The 19,550-nt window shown below is 39.3% G+C and overlaps 1 protein-coding gene across 2 annotated transcripts in view; it reads right to left on the bottom strand.

Annotated features, from left to right (window-relative positions):
- The window catches only part of TC2N (tandem C2 domains, nuclear), a 42,046-nt gene extending 22,703 nt beyond the window's left edge, over window positions 1-19,343 (bottom strand). Inside the window, exons 1-3 of one of the 2 annotated variants that reach the window (XM_045071181.1) lie at window positions 19,235-19,343; window positions 5,186-5,306; window positions 3,610-3,843 (exon numbers count right to left, since the gene is read on the bottom strand). In XM_045071181.1, the coding sequence (XP_044927116.1) occupies window positions 3,610-3,843; window positions 5,186-5,252 (301 nt within the window). In that variant the 5' untranslated portion in view covers window positions 5,253-5,306; window positions 19,235-19,343. Of the gene's footprint in view, window positions 1-3,609; window positions 3,844-5,185; window positions 5,307-9,662; window positions 9,682-19,234 lie in introns of those variants that run through there. The other variant, XM_045071183.1, reaches the window with a different exon arrangement.
- Window positions 19,344-19,550: the final 207 nt, after the last annotated feature.

The raw sequence follows: 19,550 nt of genomic DNA, 5'->3' as shown, positions 1-19,550 counted from the left end.
TAAAATATGGGGTTATGAGGTGAGATCTTACACTTACCCAGTTCAAATAACTATGTGTGTAATCCAACACAACACACAGGCAGAGGGGTGCCAAGAGGGAGTTATGATGCCAGAGAGCTTTGCGAGGAGCCTGTACACCTTAGGAACTAACCCTTAAGTCATTCAGTGCATAAGCACTACCACAAGTCTGTTTATGGTAACAAGGATACACTGTCACGAGTCGTAGCACCAAAGATGACTCACTACCTTTATAGGCTACACCTAAAAAAAAATATTCTGATTTCATTTTTCCTTAACAGAATTCCAATTTTCCCCTCAAACGGTATACAGTGATATCATTTTTAAAGTTCAAGAGGAACTTCTCTCAATTTACAGAACCACAGTACTATAAAACTAACATAGAGTAACATTTACTTTACACCTCTCAAAAGATCTATTTAAAATTTTAGTATTTATTTGAAATGCATTCTCTTGATGGAAAGGTAGACAGATATGTGACAAAGCAAATATGGCAAGATGTTAGTGATAGAATCTTTGTGTTACAAAGCAGTAAGCAACAGCAATGAAACAAAACACATTTCAAATACTTGACATATAATGTCAGTCATTACTGACAGTGGTCGGCCCTATCTCCCTCTCAAAATTTCCTTGTCAGCCCATCACTCATAGGCACATACACATACAGCAGGCACATGTCTGACTTCTAGAGTTAGACACCAAGAACACTTTCTCGACTCTAATAGAGTCATCTTTCTCTCCAATATGATCAAAATCAGATGACTTTACCACATACTCACTGAGCCTATAATTTAAGTGTAAACCCATTTCTTCATTCATTCAAATCAAAAAGCAATCTGTTTTCCAGTGACCTAATAAAACAGACAAAAGAAGAACCACCACATATAGCCAGATAGGTATTTCTTATTTTCTGATTATGAAAATAATACATAAGGTACCCTAAATGTTTAAGAATACAGAATTTATTAAATAAATTATGGTACATCTAAGGATTTAATTACTACGGGGCCATTAAAAAGCAATGAACATGAAAACATTTTCACAATGTGTGACAAGAATAAAACAGATTACCAAACTGTTTATATAGTTTAATCCCAATCCTGTTAACAAGTACTGAGAAAGAGGAAGACCAATGATCAGGGTGTGCTGTGGCCAAGAGCTTGTAAACACTGCTTTTGAGAGACACTGCTGCCATGCAAAACTAGGTGGTGGGCCAAGCATGGGGTTCTTCTTTCCTTGAAGAAAGAAGGAAGAAAGGAAGGGAGGGGGGAAGGAGGAAGGACAGAAGGAAGGAAGTAAAGATGGAAGGAAGATGGATCACTCCTACCAAACCCAAGTCTCCTGCACATAACAACAGTACCCTGTAGACCAAAAAGAGCATGAACAAAAACCCTGAAGGCACTGGAGAGTGAGCAGAAGCAGGGCATATTCAGGACAGCACTGACTCTTGGAAGAAAGGGAATGGCCATCTGTTTTTAATGACTGTCTGCTTTAGCACAAGCCAAAGTTGGTGCTGCACAGGGCAGATAAAATGCCAAAAGAAAATCCACACTCTTTCTGGCCTAAAGAACCAGAGGGTAGAGTTCAGAGCAACCGCAGCTGCTAGAAAGTAAGGTGGGTATCTTGGAAAGGAAAAAGCCCCAAATTCTGTGAATAAAGTCTGCTCAAACACCTGGCTGATCCCTGAGCCACACATATGCGGGATAGACTCCAACGAAGGATAAAAAACCAAGGTGAGATAAGAGCTGCCATCAAAGACACAGAATTTGCAGCATAGTCCAACAAAGTTCATTGCCTGGTTAAAAGAAAGAAAAAAAGGAGGGGGGAATCCCTCTTACCTCAGAGTAATATAATGGATTCTAAAGTGTCCATGATACAACATCCCAAACCCAGAATACAATTCAAAATTACTCCATACACAATGAAACATGAAAAGGTGACCCATTCCCCACCCCCCAAAAAAGACAAACCATAGAATCCAAACCTAAATGACTCTGATGTTAGAATTAACAGAGAAACATACTAAAGCCCAAAGACATAGAAGAAAATAGGTTTATGGTAATGAAAAAAAAAGAAAACAAAATCACAGCAAAGAAACAAAATATATGAGAAAGAACCAAATGTAAATTCAACAACTGAGAAACACAATGTCTAAAATAAAAATTCACTTGATGGGCTTAACAGCTGTATGACAGAGGAAAGAGTGAACTTGAAAATCAATAATATCCAATCTTAAGGGTGGGGGAAATGGTAAACAACAAGCAAAAGAAGTCTCAGAGGCTCATAAAACAATATAAAAAGGTCCAACATATATCTAATTGGAGTCCCAGAATGAGAAGAAAGGATGAGGCAGAAAATCATATTTGGAAAAATATTCTAGATTTTGATAGGGGTTTGGATTACAATGTTAATGCATTTTTCCAAACTCAACAAAAAAACCCTCAAAACTGAGGCAGTTCATTTTGTATAAGGTTTATGTCAAAAGAAGAAAATTGTAAACAGATACTGAACTCTGATAAAGTATATATATGCTTAAGTATTCGGAAGAAAACGTATCAGTGTCATTTCACATTGTGAAATGTGTTCTCCACGCCCCTCCAACTCATAAAGGACTAATAACAGATACAGGAACCAATAGATAGATATGTGATAAAGTATGGTAAAATATTAATGATCAATTCTATGTGGTGAATATATGGGTATTCACTGTTATAGTCTTTCAACTTCTTTGTATGTTTGAAATTTTTCACAAAAAAATTTTGAGGGGGGAAAACATTGTGACAGTGTTTCAATGACTAAAGCAAATTATTTTTAAAATACAAGAATTTCATGTTGCTTCTTCTTATCATCATAATTCCACAGGCCTCTAACATCAGCCAAAATCTACCCAATGAATCTATCTCACTCAAGTGGCTATTTAGACTGAGAAGTTGCATATACAATGGAATATTAGTCAGTCATTCAAAAAAAAAGAAATCTTATCATTTGCAAGGACGTGGATGGAACTAGAGAGTATTATGCTAAGCAAAATAAGTCAGTCAGAGAAAGACAAAAATCCTATGATTTCACTCATCTGTGGAATTTAAGAAACAGAACAGATGAACATAGAGGAAGGGAAGGAAAAAAAAAAAGATGAAACCAGAGAGAGAAAGAGACAAACCATAAGAGACACTTAATCATAGGAAACAAACTGAGGGTTGCTGGAGGGGAAGTGCGTGAGGGGATGGGGTAATTGGATGATGGGCATTAAGGAGGGCATGTGATGGAATGAACACTGGGTGTTAAATGCAACTGACTAAACTCTTTAACTAACAATACACTGTATGTTAATTGATCTTAAATTTTTTTTTAAAAGGCCACATCTACACACAAATGTGCGTTGGTTGTGATCAGATTTCATAACGGGACCTGTCAAAAATATTATACATTAAGTTCCTCTGCAGAAAAAGCAAAACAAAAATAAATAAATAAATAAAAAGTTATACATAAAACAATTTTAAAACTCTCAAGTTATAAAAGAGCAAAATCACAGAAACAATAGCATTTAAATGCTATGTGTTGATCTTTAAATCCTGCGTGTCATTTTTTTACCTTCAAGTTCCTCCAGATGTGACAGAGTTCCTGGTACCCTGGGCTGAACATATGAGAGCTTAAACCTGGGCACCACGAATGGTACGTCTTTGCCATCAGATGGTAATTTGGAAAGCAAGTAATCCTCAGTACAGCCAACCTGAGGCTTTACCGAAACAGCAGTCAAGGGAGGGACAGAGACGGGGGTATCCTGAGTCTCTGAGACTGCTGCTTGAAAGTCTCTCTCCCTGGAAACTGCATGTAAAAGAAGAAAAAAGAAAAGAAAAAAGAAAAATCACAAGTATGAATGTAGAGTTATCTCTAATAATCTAAAGTTAGCATACTTTGGTACTTACTTCATCATTTTAGAACAAACCTCTAATACAGAAACCTCTACGTAGTTTTCCTATCAAGCACTTCTGGAATCTATATTAATTCTGTCCAGGCAATATTTGAGAAATTAATATACTATTTCTAAAGTATATCAACTTATCATAATGGTAAAAGCAGTTTTGAAAGCAACTCATTCCCACAAAAGAGTTCACAGATGGAAAACAAGTTTATTTTGTAGTTAATTCCACGATACTTTTAAGTAAAATACTGTCAACAAAGCAATTCTTGTTGTCAGTACTGGTGGTTAACATCAGTCTTAAATATATAAAAGAATTCTGAAAAAAAAGCTAAAGGTCTCCAAGTCTACAAAAACCTTCACCCAATCACAAAATAAAATGTATTTTTACCCTAATATAATGGCAACTTTCCCTGTTCTAGCTTCTGTGACCCATTTTGGCCCTGTCTCAAAGGCTGATGACTTCGGATGGGGAGGTAAAGGACACCCAGAGTTCATCTTTATGTACAATTAGTACTGTCTGTTGACTTCAGAAATGAAAGTACAACTACTACTGTGTAGGAATTATGAAATGTTTTAATGCAAAAAGAAGCCTTCGTACTCAAATATACTAGGAAGCTATACTCTAGATGAAGGAATACAAGAGAAAGCCAGAGAAAAATAAAGTTCCTGTCACAACTCTGAAGAGAGGAGGAGAACATGCAGTTGAAAGGGAACTCTCCAGGAGTCCTTGATAAACATGGGGTCTTGATGAAATAATGGGTCTCCTCTCCAGCAGCCTTTCATTTGTGAAAGGCAGTTTTTTAATGCACTGTTCATAAACTAGAAATCGTCTTTATTCAAATGAAAGCATTTGCCAGAGTACACTGTCCCCAAACACACCCAACACTTTTCTTTCCCTGCCTTTGCCTGTACAATTTCAACCACCTCTCACACCCAGTTCCAATTTTTACCTACTCTTACTGCCTTCTGCCGACCCAGCTGCCGAAATCCTCTCTAGACTCCCATACCAAATGCCATCCTCTCCATGGTGATGTCCTAGGGTGTCTCCGGAGTTAATGTTGAATTTATCTCTCTCCTTCCATACTCCAGGGTACTTTAATACTTACCTAGTATGCCTCTTATTTATGTTTCTGTCTCCCCCACGAAGTTAGGAAATACATCTCACTTATCTTTATATTACAAAATGCCACAAATAAAAAAGATACTAAATACATGTTTGTTGAAGTCAAAAGAAGCCAAACTCACAATTATGCTTTTCTGTGCCACCATAGAAACATCCTCTACAGCAACTCTTTATAAATTCTGCTGCCATTACATCCAATTTCCAATATTCAGCAATTGATAAACTTCCAATTTTAGTATTAATCTGTTGGTAGAATAGAAAACAAGTTAACATGATCATGCTTAATGCCATTAGGTATCACTAAATAAATCATATTATCTGTCTTTCTAAGATGAATGAGGAATACAAAGCAAAAATGTTTAGAGAAGATAGATTTTTCACCTTATATGTAATTTTGTATGAGCCAGCCTCCTTATAAGTTATTAAAATGACATACTCAAAAATCACTAACTGAACAATCTCAATGTCAAATCTGGAAAGAAAAGAAAAGGAAAAATTGGGGTGTCTCAGTGGCTCAGTGGGTTAAAGCCTCTGCCTTCGGCTCAGGTCATGATCCCAGGGTCCTGGGATTGAGCCCCATGTCGGGCTCTCTACTCAGTGGGGGGAGCCTGCTTCCCCTTCTCTCTCTCTGCCTGCCTCTCTGCCTACTTGTGATCTCTGTCTGTCAAATAAATAATAAAATCTTTAAAAAAGAGAGAGAGAGAAAGAAAGAAAAATTCCACCCTCTATTACGCTGAGCAGAATAAGTCAATCAGAGAAAGACAATTATCATATGATTCCCTGATACCAGGAATTTGAGAGACAGAGTCAGGGGCTTGGGGGGTAGGGAAGGAAAAATGAAACAAGATGGGATCGGGAGGGAGACAAACCATAAGAGACTCTTATTCTCACAAAACAAACTGTGGGTTGTGGGGGTAGGGGAGTGGGTAGAGAGAGGGTGGTTGGGTTATGGACATTGGGGAGGGTATGTGCTATGGTGAGTGCTGTGAAGTGTGCAAACCTGGCAATTCACAGACCTGTACCCTGGGGCTAATAATATATGTTAATTAAAAATAATTTTTAAAAATTCTACCTTCAATTTTCCTTTTTGCCAGATATATCCAAATCAATGCCCAAGCAAAATTTCCAAGAAAATATGGCACACATAAAAAGTGTGAGAAAAATTTTACTTCCTCCACATCAATTCTTTTGGAAATCCAAAGGTCCCATAATGGGGCCAATAAACAACTTCATACTTTATAAGTTGGTTTAACATTTAGAATTACACAAAGAGAAAAATATATCTTAAACACTGTATTTCATACATCCACACACACTCAGATACCAGTTACCTAAACCACAAATAACAAAAACTGGAAATAAAGGGAGTCAGTTTTATTTTACCTTTTTTTTTTTTACTTTTTTTTTTACTTTTTATTTTAAAGTAATCTCTACACCCAACATGGGGCTTGAATTTACAACCCCAAGATCAAGAGTCACATGCTATACCAACTAAGCCAGTCAGGTGCCCCAGGAGTCTGTTATAAATTAATCAGGAACATAAAATTGAAGAACTTCACATCCAATTGCCCACCCTGGCCTCACTGACTTAATTCCAAATGCACTCTTTTCATTTATGCATATTTACACTCCATACATTTTTCATGGAAAATTTCAAGTGTTTACAAAAGATGATAAAATGGTATAAGAAAACCCCTATCATCCAGACTAAAGAGTTATCAATTCATAGTGAATCTTAATTCATCTCTGTGTCCCCAGTTGTTTCTGGGATCTCTAAATAACAAATCTTCTGACTTTACTTCTTTTGTGTGGGTGTACTGAAATGGCGCCTTCAATCAAATCAACCCCGGGGGGTTTTCCACTTCCCCAAAGCGGGAACTCAGATGATGAGGGAGCTACCCAGCAACCCCCAGAGGTGACTTACACCTCCCCCTTTAGCAGGTCATAAGCTGTATCTTCTCAGTGTAATACCCGAGCTCTGCTTCCAAACACGGTCACCAACAAATTATTTGTCAAAATGCTGGACTTTTGCCCATCTGATGGGAAATAAATGGTATCTCATGTTGTGTGTGGGTTTTTTTTTTAAGATTTTATTTATTTATTTGACAGACAGAGATCACAAGTAGGCAGAGAGGCAGGCAGAGAGAGAGAGGAGGAGGAAGCAGGCTCCCTGCTAAGCAGAGAGCTCAATCCCAGGACCCTGGGATCATGACCTGAATGGAAGGCAGAAGCTTAACCCACTGAGCAACCCAGCCACCCCATCTCGTGTTGTTTTAATTTGCATCTCTTTCAGTGTGAAGGTGGGCACCTTTTCATAAAAGGCTAATCTGTATTTGTTTCTATGAATTCCCTGTTCATTATCCCTTGCTCATCTTTCTATAAAGCTATTTTGGTCATTTCTGCCTCAGTTTTGGAGGATTTTTATATACTTGAGAGATTAACACATTATCCATGATATTAAGTGGCAAACATTCTTCTAGCTATCATTTGCCTTGTTATGGGATTCTCTGCTGAGAAAGGAAGAGAATGTGTGTGTATAAATAAATGTATATATATTTATATATAATATAAATATTATATTTATATATATATATATATTTATATATAATATAAATATTATATAATATAAATATATATACACACAGATAAATAGAAACATACAAGTGTTTGGATATACACACATGTAGTTTTACTTATCTGTGTTTTCCCTTTTTGCTTCTGGATTTGGAGTCACGAGAAAGTTTTCTGCATACATAGGTCATAAAAGACTTCACTCATGGTTTCTTCTAATACTTAGCACGGTGTTACTTTCTATTACGAACAGCCTGGTGTTCATATGAGAATTAGAGTCAATCCTTCCTTTCCCAATTGGCTATTCTGGTATCAAAATATCACCATTTACTTAAAATTCCATATTTTCGTCAATGATTTTAGAATGCTGTCTTTATTACAGACTAAATTTCTACATAAAATTGGGCTTATTTCTGTATTTTCTATTCTCTGCACTTGGTCTGTCTTTTCCTGTACCACATTTTAAAATTATAATGGCTTATAATAACAGGCTTACATATGTAGGAGGGCTAGTTCCCATCCCTACTGCTTTTCAATTTCAAGGTTTTCCTATCTATCCTGCTTATCAGTTCTTGCAAATAAACTTCATAATCTGTCTAGCCCCAGAAGAAAAAACCTAATGGTATTTTCATTAGGATTCTGTTACATTTATAAATGATTTTAGAAAAACCTAACCTTCTTAAGTTGTTGTGTATGCCTACCCAGAACATTTGTTCAAATCTGCATTTGTATCTTTGGGAGTTTTTACAGTTTTTTTCATGTAAGTGCAGAACTTTCCTTGTTAAGTATATGCCTTTTATAAACAGCATCTTTTCTTCCATTATCATCTTGTAACAAATTTGTTTTAAAAATTTATACATTTTCAGGGCACTTGGGTGGCTCAGTTGGTGGAGCATCCAACTCTTGATTTTGGTTCAGGTCATGATCTCAGGGTCATGAGACCGGAGTGGGGTCAACTTGTCCCTCTCTCTTTGCTCCTGCCCCAGCTCATTCTCTCTCTCCCTTTCTAAAATAAATATTTTTTAGAAATTTATATATTTTCAAAATCCCTTTTCAACCCTAGTTTAAAGAACGCATTCCTTGACCACTTGGACTATATTAATTTCTCTCATTTGTAAACATCCAGTGAACTTTTTAAAAATTTATATTTTTCTTGACATTTGTAACACTTGTTCTCTCTCCCCGACTAAAACATAAACTTTTCAGAAACAGTATTATATTTAGTTTCTACTTCACACTCAGCATCCTATATGGTGCTGGGAATATAATAGGAAAGCAGCTATGTAGTTGATAGAAAAGGGAACAAAGCAGAACAACCAGTTCGTATAAAAACTCTTAATAAATTCATCAAAGCACATTTCTGACCCCAGTCAGCCTGCAAATACTTGAGAGGGCTGTGGGAGGACTGCTTAAAAACAATTAGTGCTTCTGGGGAAAAGGTCGATGACCTTTAAGATAATGAACTGGGGACTATGGGGGAGGAATGCAGCAAAGGAAACAAGTTTATGCGGATAATAAAGCAGACAGAGTTTGCTTGGACAACTCCTAGAGGGCAGAGAGGTGTATGGAGAACCACAACGTCAGTAGAAGGTCCCACTCCAGTACCCAGCAGAGTACTGATCAGAGCATGAGTGCAAGCAAATTACAAGCCTGGGCAAAGACTACCAGAAAAGATTACAAAAACCATACCAACACCCATGAATGTTGGTATTAATGCCTGTCCCCACCAACCAAACTGGGCAACCACGTAATTCACAGGATATTGGGTAGAATACTCAGAAGGGTCTGGCTTCCTCAGTGAGAAATAAAGAGCCCTAAACGCTAGTCTGCTTTCCACCTAACAAATTTAAAAAGCAAGACTCAAATGGATTAAACCATTTTCAAAAAAACTATGTTCCAAAGCAAAAAAAAAAAAATTTTAATAAAAATCTAAATAATATCCAGCATACAAAGTACAATTCTGGCATCTAATAAAAAATTCCCAAACATGCAAAAAAAAAAAAAAAAAGAAGAAAGAAAGAGGGGCACCTGGGTGGCTCAGTGGGTTAAGCCTCTGCCTTCGGCTCAGGTCATGATCCCAGGGTCCTGGAATCGAGCTCCACATCAGGCTCTCTGCTCAGCAGGAAGCCTGCTTCCTCCCTCTCTCTCTGCCTGCTTCTCTGCCTACTTGTGATCTCTGTCTGTTAAAAATAAATAAATAAAATCTTAAAAAAAAAAAAAAAAAGAAAGAAAGAAAGAAAGACAAGAAAAATCAAATCTGGTTCCCACCTAGAAATGACATGAACATTTAAGGATATTAAAACCATCCAACTGGCTCTATATGTTCAAAAAGGAGTGACATGAAAGATAGAAAAAAAGACCCAACTTCTTTTTTTTTTTTTCGTAAATATTTTATTTATTTATCAGAGAGAGAGCGAGCGAGAGCGAGCACAGGCAGGCAGAGTGGAAGGCAGAGTCAGAGGGAGAAGCAGGCTCCCTGTGGAGCAAGTAGCCCGATGTGGGACTCGATCCCAGGACGCTGGGATCATGACCTGAGCCGAAGGTAGCTGCTTAACCAACTGAGCCACCCAGGCGTCCCAAGACCCAACTTCTAAAGATGAAAATTACAATATCTGAGATGGAAAATACACTGGATGGTATTAAAAGCAGATCAGATATTGCCAAGGAAAAGCTTAATGAACATGAAGATATAGTTAAGGAAATTACCCAAAATGAAACAAAGAACAAAGAAGAATAAAGACAAAAGAGCATCTGTGGCCCATGGTACAATTTCCAACAGCCTAATATACATGTAACCGAAGTCCATGAAGCAGATGGGGGAGGCAGAAAAAAATATTTCAAGAAATAATACCAACATTCTTCAAATTTGAAACTACCAACCACAGATCTAACACCAAGCATAGGAAGTATGAAGAAAACCATGCCAAGACACATTATAATAACATGGATCAAAACCAGTGATAAAGAGGAAATCTCAAAAGCAGCTAGGAAAAAAAAAAAAAAAAGAACTTGGCTTTTATTTTCTTAAATATAGCCCATCATAATTATTTAAATTTTTAAGCTTTATTTAATTATTTGAGTTGGGGGAGGAAGGGCAGAGGGAGAGAGAAAGAGAATCTCAAGCAGACTCCCTGCTGAGCAGGGAGCTCACAACACTGAGATGATGAGCTGAGCTGAAAGCAAGAGTTAGATGCTCAACCGACTGAGCCACCCAGGTATCCCCCCATCATGGTTATTTTAATAATCTATGACTGGCAATTCCAATATGTAAGATTTTGTAAGTTTATGTCTATCTGTTGTTTCTGCTAATTCTTATTCAGGTTGTCTTATTTCCTGTGCATTTGATTATCTTTGACAAATTATTCAGGGACCTTGAAATTTTACTCATAGAACTTTTTAAGCCAAAGATGAAAATATACTCTCAGAGAATATCTGCATTTGTTTACCATATTATTTTATTTTAGCAGGCTCCATGCCTAGCATGGAGCCCAACATCGGGCTTGAACTCACAACCCTGAGATCAAGAACTGAGCCGAAATCAAGAGTCAGATGCTTAACTGACTGAGCCACACAGGTGCCCCTTACCAAATCACTTTAAATTCATACCTCAACATAGATCCTAGCTGAAAAATGGGCAAAGGATGTGAATAGATATTTCTCCAGAGACAGATAAATACCCAATAAACACATGAAAAGGTGCTTAACATCATCAGTTATTAGGGAAATGCAAATGAAAACCACAATGAAATACCAATCCACATACACTTAGGATGGCTATAATCAAAAAGATAGACAAAAACAAGTGTTAGCAAAGATATGGAGAAACTGGAACCCTCACTGGTTGTTGGTGAGAATGAAAAATAGTGCAGCTGATCTGGAAAATGGTTCACCAGTTCCTCAAAAACTTAAAAACAGAATTACCATATGACCCAAGAATTCACTCCCTAGGTCTTTTATACTACAAGAATGAAAAAATATATATCCACACAAAAACGTATACACAAATGTTCATGGCAGCATTATTCATAATAGCCAAAAAGTAGATATGACCCAAATGTCCATCACCTAACATACGGAAAAATAAAATGTGTTACACCCACAGAAGGGAATCTTATTCTGCCATTAAAAGGAATGAAATACTGATTTGTGTTACAACATGGATAGACCTTAAAACCATTATGCTAAGTGAAAAAGGCAAGACACAAAAGACCACATATTGTATCATTTCATTAATATGAAATGCCCAGAATAAGCAAAGCCATAGAAACTGAAAGTACAGCAGTGACTACAGGGGTTGGGGGGAGAGGAGGAAATGAGGGGTGATTGCTAAAGTGTACAAGGTTTCTTTCCTGGCTAAAGAAAAATATTCTAGAATTAATGATGATCGTTGCACAGCTTTGTGAACACATAAAAAACCACTGAACTGTACACCTCAAAAGCGTAAATTTTATGGTATGTGAATTATATATAAAGAGAAATAAGATATTAAAAAAATTACACCATGAAATGTTTTTGGACTACCAATGCAATGTGAACGAGGCCCTACCACTGCCAATACACTGGTTATAACAATTTCCTGAGGACAGGTTTTCTTCCCTCATTTTACTTGGCATCAAGGCAACTTTCCTTACAGATCTTTGAAAGAGGTAGGGTGAGTTTTAGTCCTTGACAGCACACACCTTTGGGAATCTCAGAATTAACGGCAGAGAGTCTTTTGTTAGCTTGCCTTGAATAAGCCCAGGGCTGACTTCTTTTTTTTTTTTTTTTAAGATTTTATTTATTTATTTTGACAGAGAGAGATCACAGTAGGAGAGAGGAAGGGAAGAGATCACAGAGAGAGGAAGGGAAGCAGGCCCCCTGCTGAGCAGAGAGTCCGATGTGGGACTCGATCCCAGGACCCTGAGATCATGACCTGAGCTGAAGGCAGCGGCTTAACCCACTGAGCCACACAGGCGCCCCCCAGGGCTGACTTCTAACTATGCCTCCTGCAAATTCACCAAGTTCTTAATCAAATCTAATTAAGTACCCCCAGTTCAGCAAATGCTCTCAGAGCAAATAAGACTTAAGGGCTCCTTTACTCTCAGATTTTCAGCTTTCTTTTATATTTTGGCATAATTAATTCCTAAGTACCTTTTTTAAAAATTTAAATAAAGTATTCTTGGCTATTTGCAGTGTGAAGGTTTTCCTAAATATCTTAACTATATCCCCAAATGAAAATTCTATATTTACTTCTCAAGTTAAAACGAACTCCAGTGAGTTAGGACAGGATTTGCAAAAACCAAAGACAGTCTACATTAAAGTAGCTTCAGTTTTATAGGGCATCTGGGTGGCTCAGTCAGTTAAGCATACAACTCTCAATTTCAGCTTACACCATGATCTCAGGGTTGTGAGATCAAGCCCCAAGTGGGGCTCCGTGCTGGGAGTGGAGCCTGCTTAAGATTTTCTTTCACTCTCGCTCGCTTGCACTCTCTTTCTCTCTCTCTCCTCCATCCCTACCCCATTTCCCTCTCTAAAAAAATTAAATAAATGATAAAAAAAAAAAAGTAGCTTCAGTATTACTTGTGACCTCAGTGGATTACAATAGATATTTAAGATTAAAAATATATTCCAAAGAAAAGTCTACTTTAGAAAAAAATTAATTTGAAGGGGAGTCTAGTTTTAAAAGAACTATGAGTAGATGACTCATTCTTTTAGGTATCCTATCTCTTTATACAAGTATAGTAAATAAGATTGCAGGCAGGATACACAAAGAGACCAAACAAAGAAACATATGCACACATATATAGAAACTTGACATATGATGTTTATAGATCACTGGGAGGAAAACCAGAATATTCAGTAAATGATTCTGGGAAACACTGATTACTCATAATGGAAAAAAAAAAAGAAACTGGATCCCCACCTCACACCACACAAAAATCAATGCCACATGGATTAAAGACATAAATATGAAAGGCAGTATTTTAAAGCTTTCAGAAGAAAACATCAGACTATATCTTTACAACCTCAAGGAAGAGATAGATGTGTCAAACAAGACGCCAAAATCACAAACTGTAAAGGAAAAGGCTGACATATTCAACTACACTATAGAATGCATCCACCAAAAACCACATAAAGTAAACGAACAGAAAAAACACCACATAAAGTAAAAGACAAGCCACTTACTGGGGAAAAGATATTTGCCACATGCATAACTGATAAGAATTAGTACCACAAATAAATATAACTTCTAGAAATCAAATTATAAAAGTTTAAAAAAAATAGGCAAAAGACAGACATCTCATGGAAGAGGAATTATGGAAGGTTTGGGAAATGTAAATTAAACCTCTAATGGAGTACCAATTCTCACCCACCAGACTGTTGAAAAGAAACAATTCAGATAACTACCAATATTGTACAAATGCCTCAAATGTTGAGGAAGGGAACAAAATGAACACTTCAGGGGCGCCTGGGTGGCTCAGTGGGTTAAAGCCTCTGCCTTCGGCTCAGATCATGATCCTGGGGTCCTGGGATGGAGCCCCATATCGGGCTTTCTGTTAAGTAGGGAGCCTGCTTCTTCTTCTCTCTCTCTCTCTGCCTGCCTCTCTGCCTACTTGTGATCTCTGTCTGTCAAATTTAAAAAATTTTTTTTAAATGAACACTTAACACACTGCCTGTGAAAGTATAAACTGGTACAACCACTTTATAAAACAATTCAGCATTATCTAGCAGAACAGAAGACCCACAACTCTACTCCTAGGCAGAGACATGGAGTAGAATGGCCCTAACAAGTGCGTGTGGGTGGCTCAGTCAGCTGGGCATTTGCCTTCAGCTTGGGTCTTAATCTCAGGGTCCCGGGATCAAGCCCCTGTGCTGGGTTCTGTGCTCACTGGGAAGTCTGCTTCTCCTTCTCCCTCTGCCCCTCCCCCTACTCACACACGCTCTCTCAAGTAAATGGATAAAATCTTTTTTTTTTTTTTAAAGATTTTATTTATTTACTTGAGAGAGAGACAGAGAGAGAGAGAGCATGAACGAGGAGAAGGTCAGAGAGAGAAGCAGACTCCCCATGGAGCTGGGAGTCCGATGCGGGACTCGATCCCAGGACTCCAGGATCATGACCTGAGCCGAAGGCAGTCGTCCAACCAACTGAGCCACCCAGGCGTCCCTAAATGGATAAAATCTTAAAAAAAAAAAAAAAAAAAAAAGGCCATGACAGAAGTTTTTAATGGCAAAAAGTAAAAATTAAATTAAAAAAAAAACTGAAAACACCTCTAGATATCCATTAACAGGGAGATAGATAAACGATGGAAAAGTCATACAGTGGAATGATATAGAACAATAAAAAGTAAATGAACTATAACATCAATACCAATGAGTCTCATAATGTGCAAAAAAAAGTCACAGAATAGACAAAACTAAACTTTATATTATTTATGAATACACACCTATGTAGCAAAACTATATAGAAAATCAAAGAGTGTGGGGGAAAAAAAGATGCAGAGAAGAAGATACAATCAGGGCTTTGAAAATACTGACAATGTATTAGCTCTAAAGCATGATAAAAGTACAGTGGTTTTTTTTTTTTTTTAAAGATTTTTATTTATTTATTTGACACACAGAGATCACAAGTAGGCAGAGAGGCAGGCAGAGAGAGAGGAAGGGAAGCAGGCTCCCCGCTGAGCAGAGAACCCGATGTGGACCTCGATTCCAGGCCCCCGGGATCATGACCCGAGCCGAAGGCAGAGGCCCTAACCCACTGAGCCACCCAGGCGCCCCAGTACAGTGGCTTTTATTTGTACTCTAAATCTATAGATTGTCAAAAGTACTATTTTGTACATATAAAATAATTTCTCACTTAAAAATTAAAGAAATGCATAGCCATGGCAGCAAATATGAAAAATACTTAAAACTATATGAAAAAAATAAAAATTATCAATAATCCAATCATCTTAAGATAATGATAATATTTAAAAGAAAAAAATAGGGGCACATGGGTGGCTCAGTCAGCTAAACATCTGCCTTAAGTTCAGGTCATGATTTCAGGGTCCTGGGATCGAACCCCCATGTCAGAGTTACTACTCAGTGGGGAGTCTGCTTCTGCTTCTCCCTATCCCTCTCCCTGCCCATCCTCCCGCCCCCTGCTCTCTCTCTCTCAAATAAATAAATAAAATCTTTTAAAAAAGAAAGAGGGCTCCTGGGTGGCTCAGCCATTAAGCATCTGGCTTCAGCTCAGGCCATGATCCCAGAGTCCTGGGATGGAGCCCCCTTATCATATCTTGCTCCCTGCTCAGCAGGAAGCCTGCTTCTCCCTCTCCCACTCCCCCTGTTTGTGTTCCGTCTCCCGCTGTGTCTCTCTCTGTCCAATAAATTAATAAATATCTTTAAAAGAAAGGAAAAGAAAAAATAATAGTGTGTTTTTTCCCACTATTTTATTTACTTTTTTTACAGCCTTAGTTAAGTACTAACTTGCAGTAAATTGCAAACATTTAAAATGTACAATTTTGGGGTGCCTGCCTCTCTGCCTACTTGTGATCTCTGTCAAATAAATAAAATCTTTTTTAAAATAAATAAATAAATAGAATTTCATGAGTCAAACATAGGTATAAATTTGTAAAAAGCATCTTCACAATCAAGAAAATGAATAACCTACCAACACCAGACGTTTTCTCACACGTCTTTCCAACACATCCCTCCTTACTTTCCCTTGCCTCATCCTCAAGTAACCACTAAACGGTTTTCTGTTGCTTTCAACTAGCATGCATTTTCTAGAATTTTGTCAGGTATGGCTTGAACATAGCTTCTGCACATGATCTGCCGTAGCTGATACACTTTTCCAAAATGATTTACCAATTTACACTTCTACCAGCCGAGTACAGGAGTTCCAGGTGCTCTACACCCTTGGCAACACTGGATTTTTGGCCTCTTCCATTTTAGCTATTGTTTTCATATTCAAACATAAATACACATAAAACACTGTGTCTGAACAGCAATAAAAAAATTAAACTTTTAATGATGACTGAAGTAGAGCTCATTATAAAGAAATTTTCACCTAAGAGCATTATCCCTTGAATGCATAATAATAATTGAAGCAAAGCCCCTGACATATGCCTCATGAATTCTGATTTAACCAAAATATCTGATTTCTACATTAAATATTGGGAAGAATCATGAAGATCTTATACAAGTAGAATCACATGTCTTAAGTGTATAGTGGGAATATCACAGTACGGGAACTCAGATGAAATGCCATTGAACACAGTTTGTGGAAGTGTTCTTTTACCACTGATAACACCTGAACCCACCAGACCAAAACACCATTATGACAGTGGTCATAATTTGAATGGGGGAAGATGAAAATCTTTCTTATAATAGTTCTAATCAATACACCCAGCTACTTGCGCTAAACTTTTCCTACTTAAACCTGAGACATGAACAATGCCGTGGGATGCACTTTAACATAACAGTATTAGTCTGGGGCACCTGGGTGGCTCAGTGGGTTGAGCCTCTGCCTTCGGCTCAGGTCATGGTCTCAGGGTCCTGGGATCGAGCCCCACATCAGGCCCTCTGCTCGGAGAAGAGCCTGCTTCCCCCCCCCTCTCTCTCTCTGCCTGCCTCTCTGCCTACTTGTGATCTCTGTCAAATAAATAAATAAAATCCTTAAAAAAAAAAAAAAGTATTAGTCTGTTGTCCTTCTATTCTTTCCAAACAGACTATAAACTCCCTTCTACCACCCTGTCACTTCTCCTTCTAATCTTTGTTTCTCAAAATAAGGACTCTACTCTCCTTATCTTTACTTCTCCTTTCTCTATTTACTCTTCAAATTCATTCATATTTGACTTCCATCCTTATCATTTTGCTCAAATTGTGTTTGCTGAGATCAATGACCTCCTATCCTAACTACCAAAGCCAAGACACACTTAATCAGCTCCTATTTTCCAGATCCTTCTGACTCATTTGACTGAGATAGATCTCTCTCCTGATTAAACCTCTTTCCTCTCCAGGAGAGTGGTTCCTATAAACTATGTCTGATAGACATTCCTCCTCCTTTCCTGACTTCTCCTCCCTTTCCACAACTGTCTCTATACATCTCTTAAATATTGGTGTTTCCCATCCTTGGTCTTCCCTTCTCACTCTACTTACTTGAATGATTTCTTCCACTCCCACAGCACTAACAACCCCAAATCCACCATGCTTCTAACATTTACAAATTTTCACATCAGAAAATCCCAATACTAACACATCTGCCAACCAAACAGGTCTGCTGGATGTTCTACAAGAACCTCACTCCTTTTCTCTCAACCTGAATTAATCTCTCACTTTGTTACCTTTATTCATGAATATAATGATAATTCCTGTGGAGCCAATAAAACACAAGAGCTACTTTCGAAATATTTTTCTTGAAGCGTTTAAAAAAACACAAATTCTTATGAAGACTTTTTCCTCCAGTTGACAAAAGTCATTGACAAAAACTACAAAACACAAGATACAAAAGGTAAATCTCCAATCCCAGCTCTCATGGGCAAGCAATATTAACATTTCCTTCCAGAAAAAGCAGCTTTTAGCCACAATAAAGTCACATATCAAAATATTAAATGGGTGTTGTTAACTCTCAATATCTTCCAGGCTACTTTTTACAGTATTAATCAGAGAAAAAAAAAAAATCTACTATATGCCTACCTGGAGTGAGAATCAGAACAGTATCCTAAAAACCAAAGCAATCCTTTCAGATGCTATATTTTTAAATATTCTAAAGGAATCAATGTTTTTGGCTTGGCATCTATCTGGGTGCAATATACCCCACAAATCAGCCTACCGTTTCCCTTTTATTTAAAGGAAAAGATAGCAAAGAAGAAGGAAAACAAAAACAAAAACTGGAAGAGACAGAAGACAAATCTAAAATCAAGACGAGTGTGTAATTCGTGTTTTGCCAAAACCCTAGGGAAGTGACATTTGAACACCCTTTCTCTGCTTCTAAAAGTTTCGGAAACATCACAGATAAAAGATAACTCAGCGAACTCGGTTCTTATCCAACTCTCCAGGCAAAGAAGTTCGCTTCCCTCATTCCCTCTTTGCCCAGAGCCGGACCGGGCAGAGAGAGGGGCGCGCGGCTAGGGTCTCCCTTCCCTGCGGTCCGGGGGCTCCCGCAGAGCAGACCCCGGTAAGGCGGGGAGGCCCCCTCCCCGAGTCACTGCCCCCCTCGCCCCGCCCACGGTGAACGCCGGCGTGGAGGGGCCCCAAACCTCCCCCACGGCTCCTGAAAGCAGGCGGTCCCCGGGGAACCCCCGACCCCAGGCGACAAGTCTAAAGAGTTAACGGAGATGAAAACCCAAACAGAACAGTACGCCCCCTAAGGCAGGGCGGGGGACAAGGGGCTCCCCCGCTGGGGCTGGGGCCGCTCTCGCACCGCCTCCGCGCACTCCCGGAGCCCGACCCGGCAGCCCCGGACAGCAGCGGCGGCGCCAGGCCCGTGCCACGCTGCGCGCCCGGGAGCGGCCCCACGGCGCACCTGAGCCCACGGTCCCCTCCCCGCCGGAAACCTGCCGCCCGGCCGCCCGACGCGGGTTCTCCCCGCGCGGCTCCCCGGGCGCCCCCGCCCCACGGCGCGCGGCGAGGCCAGTTACCTCCTGCAGGCAGCGGGCACTCCGGCGTGGCCTCCCGAGGGAGCCGGGGGCCCCCTGCCACCTCGCGCGGCCGCGCCCCGAGACCCCGCCTCCGGCCCCTCCAAGTCCGCCCCGCCCCCTCCCCAGGTCCGCCCCGCCCCCCCCCGGAGGTGTGCGCCGAGGGGCGGAGCGGGGAAGGGTAGGGCGGGGCCGCCCGGCCTAATACCTGAGCGCGCCGGGCCTGCGCCCTCGGCCCCTCCGCTTCGCCGTTCCCAGCCCCTGCTCTCCCTCTGGAAAGTTTGGAGGGCGCTGAGGGGTCGGAAGGAAGAATAAAAAC

This window comes from Mustela putorius, unplaced genomic scaffold, assembly GCF_011764305.1.
Source record: "Mustela putorius furo isolate JIRA1106 unplaced genomic scaffold, ASM1176430v1.1 tig00000129_pilon_pilon_pilon, whole genome shotgun sequence".
NCBI lineage: Eukaryota > Metazoa > Chordata > Mammalia > Carnivora > Mustelidae > Mustela > Mustela putorius.
The sequence above is the reverse complement of the archived record's forward strand: the minus strand, read 5'-3'. Positions and strand labels throughout refer to the sequence as shown.